Source organism: Nymphaea colorata, chromosome 7 (genome assembly GCF_008831285.2).
Source record: "Nymphaea colorata isolate Beijing-Zhang1983 chromosome 7, ASM883128v2, whole genome shotgun sequence".
Taxonomy (NCBI): Eukaryota; Viridiplantae; Streptophyta; class Magnoliopsida; order Nymphaeales; family Nymphaeaceae; genus Nymphaea; species Nymphaea colorata.
The window spans coordinates 7,788,119-7,795,822 of NC_045144.1; the positions used below are offsets into that span (position 1 = coordinate 7,788,119).

The 7,704-nt window shown below is 37.0% G+C and overlaps 1 protein-coding gene across 1 annotated transcript; it reads left to right on the plus strand.

Moving 5' to 3' along the window:
- The first annotated feature begins 2,695 nt into the window (after window positions 1–2,695).
- On the plus strand, window positions 2,696–7,361 carry LOC116257959 (uncharacterized). The gene is made up of 3 exons (XM_031634985.2): window positions 2,696–2,910; window positions 4,087–4,243; window positions 7,059–7,361. The coding sequence occupies exons 1-3, from the start codon at window positions 2,908–2,910 to the stop codon at window positions 7,103–7,105; spliced, it is 207 nt and encodes a 68-aa protein (XP_031490845.1). The 5' UTR covers window positions 2,696–2,907; the 3' UTR covers window positions 7,106–7,361.
- Window positions 7,362–7,704: the final 343 nt, after the last annotated feature.

A 7,704-nucleotide genomic window follows, 5' to 3' on the forward strand; every position in this document is an offset into this window, starting at 1 on the left:
GATAACAGGGATGCAGTCTCTTGTATCATCCATTTGAACCCAATATAACATTTCTGTGCTTCGGTCGCGCCTGGATCAAGACGAACCAGATCCAGACATTAAGCGTGAGTTGGAAGAGATCTCAAAGCTTGAAATGGTGTTAGGCAGGGAGCTGGATCTAGATGGAGATGAGAAAGAAATTTGATAGTGATGATGTGATCCGGATCCAATCATTAATCAAATGAATATGTCATACTTATCGGGTAAGTGGGAGGCTAATCTCGCCACTTGAATGAAGGTCGAAGCCTTCTTTCATTCTTCAAGGTCTAGGGCTGCTTTTGGTGCCGTGGGATGACTTCAAAATGGAGACTGGCCGCCTCAGCTAATTGGCAACTCGATCGAGTTGCCTACTCATAGATAGGTCATACTTAATTGCATCTAAATTTCATAGAGTTTTAGTAAGATTGAATTATTTCATCAAAACATATATGATTTAGATGTAGATCCAGATCCAATACCCTAAAGTCAGTCCAACCTGTTAAGTATAAACGGGTACAATTTTATGCTTGGATCCAAGTTGGGAGTATTAAGTTGTTTGGACACTTGGACATCCAAAACCAAATCCGGTATACTTCTGTCCCCTTCTATGTAAACCTTTTCATGTTATGGATCTAAATTTGGTTTCTAGATCGCCAAAGTTTGGTTGGGAAAAGCGGCTGACCGGATCCAGATCCAATTAAGAGATTCCTCTTGGATCTGGCTGATATCAATCTTGACCATGCACATCCAAATCCAAACACCATATGATTACCTGGGCTTAGAGATGATTATCCTTTACTGGAAATTGAATGGTAGCAGGCATTTATATCCCAATGCAGAACATGGATTAGTTGGACCTAAATACTGATCCGAATCTGAATCCAGCCAGTTGTGCTTGAAAGAAACCTATTAAGATCCAATTCCTAACAACGATCGCATTCAACAGTATTCCTGCATCCGAATCTGATTTCGAACAATAAACAAACATTAGACACATCTGCCTCTGATTTTAAGCTGCTTAGATTTGGATCTAATAAAAAGTTTAAACCTTTCTTATGGTCTAAATTATAAATCTGGTTACTTTCAATCAGGCCTAGAATCGAAACCTCTAGAAGGACATTTGATAAGAAGAATATTTTACGTATTCTTACAACACATTATTCAAAAACACTATACTCTTATCAAGAAAATGATTCGATTATAAAGATTGTTACTACATCCAACCATCAAATACTGGATTTAGTTATATCAAGTTGTTTGAAATAAGAACATGGTATTCCTGAAACATGTTATTTAAGAAAAATATGTACTCAATATGATCTGATATTTGATTCAAATTTGAAATTGAGCACCAACGTTTTATAAAGAAAATTGTCTTGTTTTAATCAGATATTACATTAGCGTTTTTTTTTATTGAATTTGATATATATTTGTTCTAATTAGAAGTTTGGACTGAGGAGCACTCACTAAAATAAAAGACACTCGTAGTTTTAGGAGCACCTCTATATATAAATGAACGAATCATATAAAACACATATATGAAAACTAAAAGATTTTTATAGGGCTAGTGCAGACAACTGCACATACAAATCATATATGAAATAAAAGATTTTTGTGGGACTGGTGTAGGCAACTGCCCACACGGCCACCAAAATTTGATTCCAAGTAATGATCTGGACAAGGGTTTGTATCTTCTATATTGAAATTCAAACCTGGTTTCAAATCATCTATATCGTAATAGCTATAACTTGTGGAGATCTGATCGATTGACATCGATGTATCGTATCCAGTTTGAATTCTCCCTTGCCTACTTAGCCAATTTGGATCTGATCCATTTGCATCACTAAGAACACCAGAAATGTTTATGAAGCTTCCACCAAGGTGTAACATCTTTGACTATTCAAAGCTGATCATCTTATCTTTGACCACGGCGCAGTCAGCCCAGCAAGGACGGCACTCGGTCTGACTTGTCAAAGTAGGCCCGCCTTGACTCGGCCCACATCCGACCAAGTCGCAGTCGAGTTTTACTCCAACCGAGCTTTTTAACACTAACATCAAACATGGGGAGCCATGTTCCTCCACTTGGCACTTTCATAATTTTATAGGGAAATTTTTTTTTTGCGTCTCACTTTTGCCCTTGTTAGGATCTAGTCTTTCATTTAATCTATACGGACAATTTGGTCATTTTTAACCCGATAATAACTAGATGGAAGCCGCTCGAGCTCTAATCGACAGTTACGTGTTGAGCACGAGCTCGGCAAACTCGTTTCAATAGAATTGATATTCATCGTTATGTGTCGAGATCGAGCTCGACTCGATTAAGGCTCGAAAAACTCGTAAACTTGTTTGAATATATCGACTTGATTAAAGCTCGACAAACTCGATTAAGACTCGAGCTCAACTCGACAGTTACACATTGAACTCAAACTCAATTCTATTATTTGAATGAGTTGACTGATGAACTCGAGCTCGACTCATTATTATCGCGAGCTCAGCGGAGAATGTATATAGCCTGCTCTAATTATGCATTATCGAGCAAATCAGAAACACGGGAACCATATTTTAAATTAGAATGGAAAAGTGATCCTTTAGATGAAATTTTTTCAATATTTTAATTCAAGTGTGCAAGTAAGATGTTTTCGTGTAAAAAAAGGAAGAAAACAACGGCGATGGATGTGCGCGAACGAATTTTGAGTAAATGAGCTCTCATCGTCAAAGTTCGTGGAATTTTCTCGCCTATAAAAGTCGTACCTCCTCTGAAAAGTCCTGCTCTCCCTCCCCTGTCTTTCTTGCTTGCTTATTCACCGGTTTTGTTCAACAACTTTGGGGTTCTTCCTTTTCGGAAATTCACATCTTCTCCAATCTCTTCGAGCAAAGAAAGGAGGAAAGATGGTAAATCTTTCGCTTGTTTTGGGTTAACTTCCACCTTTCTCGGAACGGAAAATTCGCATCCGGATTTCGGGTTTTCTTTTTCCTTTCTTTAGTTTCATCATATTCCCTTTCCGCTTAGTGTAGAGCTTTATTGGTTGTGTATTTTTTGGCTTTTCGCAAGTTTTATGGCCGTGGAAATAGCTTTTGACTCATAATAGTTTGATCCCGTTCAGGTATTTTCATTATTTTATTGTTGAATATAAGGTTTAATAGAGGGATCTGTTCTTTCCTTTTCCTTGGTTGTTGTGGGAAATTTTCCATAGCGGGAGTTGGGTATTCTAGGGCTGATCCTGGAGAGGTAGAATCATTGGCCGTACCTGTAATTGGAGGAATTGTTTGTTTTTCTTTTCCTTTTTAGTGTATCTGGATTTATTCGCAAATACTGATCCTAAATTATCCTGTTTTTCTGAAGTAGGTGCGTCCATGGGTCTGTCATCTCCTTCCGAATTCGATTATATGATAATTGGGGGCGGTAGCTTAGTTGGGCCATCTCCATCTGAATTCGATTATATGATAATTGGGGAAACTGTAGCTTAGTTGGGCCAGTAACTTTTATGATCCCACAAGAGAGCGCTGAGTGACGATTGATGCACAGAAAGTAGTACTTATTAATTTCATTTCTTGTCAACATAACCAGGCTTCATGATGAAGTAGAGACCGTGAGTTGAGAGCGCTATCTTCTTCGTCTTGAAATGTGTGTGCAATTTTGAGACTTGACGTGTGAGAGTATGAAGATTCGGCAAGTATGATGTTTTCATGTAAATGCTCCATACTAATTACCAGTTAAAGGATAAGGCATGTTGGAAGAAACCTGCTAGGTTAGTCATGCTTCATTTGGAAGCTTATGTGTTTTTTTTTTTGTGCCTTAAATGGTGAGAATTGTGCTTGGTTTTCAATGGGGATTCCTCAATCTTTTGCTTTGAATTTATCAAATCTCTCCGAAATGTTTGTATGTTTCTCAACTGTTATTTTTACACATGTCAATTCAGCTACAGCACGTAAAGGCATTATTCTATGAAACCCAGCTACATTGTTTAATGATTATGCTGGTGCTTTTTGTCTTATTGTAATTTTCCTATTGACATAGATGCTTTTCACAGTATATGTTTGACCTGCTTTGTTTCTTATTCTTTACAGACAACCTCAAAGCGTGTTGCTGACAGGAAGGTGGCGAAGTTTCAGAAGAACATTACTAGAAGAGGTTCAGTTCCTGAATCAGTTACCAAGAAAGGGTCTGACTACCCTGTTGGACCGATTGTGCTTGGCTTCTTTGTGTTCGTTGTGATTGGATCATGTATGTCATCTCTTCCTTTAGCCATGTGTTTGCCATTGCAAGGAATCTCCACTGTTCTCTTAAGCAGTAGTTTATTTATTAATTAGCAGTTGATGCAACTGTATTTCAGATTACACTTGATCATTTGTTCCATTTTCTTTTGTCCAAAATGTGGTGATTTTTAACTCAAACAATACTTGATAATTTCAGTTCCATTTCTTAGTTCTTTTTAGTTTCCAAGATTAAGTTCGTAAATGAACAGGCAATATTTTCTTGTACCTGCTTTCAAATGATAACCGTATCTAAATTCCATCTGTTGTGGAACTTGGAAACTCAGAACTTTGTTTCTGATGTTTTTTAACTTGTTGATTTCCTGAAATATTATAAATTTAATCGTCTGGTTTTGACTTTTGAGGCTCTCTTTCAAGAGACTCTTCTTATCAAACTCTCTGTTCTCTTGGTACTGTTCACTGCTTTTGTAGAAACTAATGCTCTTAAGCGCATGTTTCATAGAGGTGGCACTGAATCCCAAAAAGATGCTGTTGCATCAGATAATTTTAAATATCTTAACCTCTTATTTTGCAAAATTTAACTCAGGATTGTAGTCTTGTGGCAAACTACTTAAATTTACAGTGTAGAACTTGCATCCAAATGAATATCTTAACATCTGTTTGGAATTTGGAAAGAAGTGTGGAAGCAAATGGCAACTAGTTGTGAATGGAAGGAAAAACATGTTTTTGATCCCTAGATAAATATAACATGTACCACATCATATTCAGAGGCTTTATGCAACTTTTGGGTGCTGTTACAGAAGCTATCTGTGAGGGAGATTGTAGTTAAGTACCCTGTGATGGCAAAGGTAAAGGAAGTGTTCTAACTTGGAAGTAGTTACACCTTCCCACATGATTGGAGTTCCATTCTCTCATATTGAGTCAATATATCAATAGTAATTGGATTAAGAAGCTGAAAAGGGAATAAGCTTCATCTTCTTTGTGATCCTTTGGCAATGAGCTGACAAGTAACAATTTCTTGGTAGTTAAGTATCAATATGTATCTTTTGCCCTTATCTGGAGGAAATCAATACTGCGCGAGAAATTAAAAAAAAAAAAAAAATCATGGTTAGTCATACGAAAACGTGGCCAAGTGCATTATATGGTGAAAAATGAAAGTGATGCACATGAGTTTCATTGTTTAGTTGCAAGATCCAACAATATGACTCCCAACCTGTTTTCCTCATGGCTTCTGAGAGTGTGCAACAAGAAACTTCTGATTTGGTATTTACTTCTGTTGCCTTGTTAGAAGCGATCTAGAAAAGTTAGGTATAAATATGTGAAAAGATGGTACATATCGTTGCCATCTTTGTCATCATTACATTCATGTCAGATATGCTTTGAGGCTATTCAGCTTCAATTTGGGTTCTTGGAATTCAATTATGGTTTTGCTATATTTGAGTTGTTTTGTTGGTTATATTTAAAATAAGATCTGCACTGCAGTGGAAGATTGATGCCAGAAAACCAATACATGATTGCATAAAAAAATACAATTGGAAGGTGGGAGCAAACATATTCTTCATCATATTTAAGAGCGTCCTAGAGTAATAATTTCATGCTCAAGGTTCAATATCTGTATATTCAATGGCAAAATTGGGCAGCATAAAGAAAAGATCCTTCTCCTTGAAGTTCACAAAAATTGCACCCATTTGAAAATAGCCTGTTTTTTAATATCCTGATATGGTTTTTGTTGCTGTCATTGGATAAACAAAGCACTTTTAAGTGCCTATGATTGCAAGTATATTGCTGGATATCTGCAGTTATCATTAAAACAAAACAAAACAATTACTGTATGTCTGTGTTTGTGTCTTTGACACTGACATGTATGCCTACTTTTTTGATTTGATTCTCACAAATTTGATAATGATGGTAGGTTTTCAATAGATGAATCCATTGCTTTGAAATGACTGTACCTGTAAAACTTTGCCTGGACATATTAGTTTAATCAATACATGTACGAATTTTCTTTGCAGGAGTAAACTGAATCATGCTCGATTTCTCCGTGTGCCAATAAAAACCTAAGGATTTGAATAAAACTTATAAAGGAAGAAAAACAATTCATACAGCCTCATCAAACGAAAGTTTCATGATGAAAAGCCCCATGCTACTACTAAAGCTACTGATGTCTCCTAACTTGTCAGCCTAAGAAGTATGATGCTGTGGTACTCAGTTGAGTCCGATCTTTTGTATTGTCTTATGCATGTATAACATCAGAACATTTTTATGTTGCTATCTGCTTAAATTGGTGTGCAACCGTCAGTTTCTCGTTCTGGCCCTCTGCCCATTCTGGCCGTAATGCACTTCTTCTATGTACTTATCATTTTCCGTAAAAAGTGTCATTCAGGTTTGTGAATGTTGACCTTTTTGTCCTTGTCAAGAGGGTCAGGAAAGGCTATAGCATCCCTCCATCTCCAAATTGGTTGTGCATAAACAGTTGTTCAGTTAATGTGAAACCATGTGTAAATAAATGGGGAAAGTTCCATTTAATGCTAGCTCATATTCTTCATTTTGAAACTCCTAAGTTCTTTGTTATAAGCATCTATACGTTTTCATGTTTCTGACTTGTCAGTAATCTCCTCGTCTTTAGTTATTGATTGCTTTCTGGTGTCTGAGGTTCAATTAGACTGAGAATTGGAAAAAAAGAAAGGAAATCTAAATTAGAAGTAGATAAATAGAAATGCAACTGAATTCATGTGAGGGAAAATACGCATGCCTTGAGCTGGATATGTAAATTTATTTCATCGTCTGACGTTTCTTTTTTTTCACTTTTTGTTCTCTGGTGGCAGCCTTGTTTCAGATAATAAGGACAGCAACAAGTGGGGGTATGGCTTGACTGGGAGCTTTTTCGTATTAACTAGTGAACTTTACCAAGGATGTAATTCTAGGCTTCTATGTATGGGACAAGAAATGATTGTGCTATTTCACTAAGCTTTGCTTGACAATTTCTTAGTCTCTAACCTTGCATCTTCTGTTGTAAGCATGCAACTAGAGTCCTCGTGCCAAGTGATGAAAAACTTGTTCTGGAGTACATCTCTTCTAGTAAAACGTCTGGCTGCTTAAAAGTATTCAAAGAGAAATCATTGTGGTCACTTCAGGGAGGCATTTTATTTCTGAAATTCTTGTTCAATGCCACTTTTCTTGCAAACTGTTGAGTGACAGAACGTTAGAGTATGTCATTTTAAGAGCAGAGGATCCTGATTCCAGTCCGAGTCCAATTAGGATTTGGGTCGTGTTCTTTGCTGGGTATGCTTAACGGGTTTCAGTCTCTCATCATACTCAAATGTCTCTAACCTGTTGACATCCCTAATCGGCTGTACGGAGGTGATGTTTTTCAAAAAAAATGCTTGCTTCACATGAGTGGGTATTACTGACAGTTGTGGTTGGAGACTTGGAGCATTCGTGAGTTGACCGCTTTAAGGTCGAAAGGATCAG

Bases quoted from the DNA above. Each gene is read 5' to 3' on its own strand.
- LOC116257959 (XM_031634985.2), top strand. The intron at 4,244-7,058 runs GTATGTCATCTC...CTCTGGTGGCAG, and splicing joins GTTCGTTGTGATTGGATCAT to CCTTGTTTCAGATAATAAGG.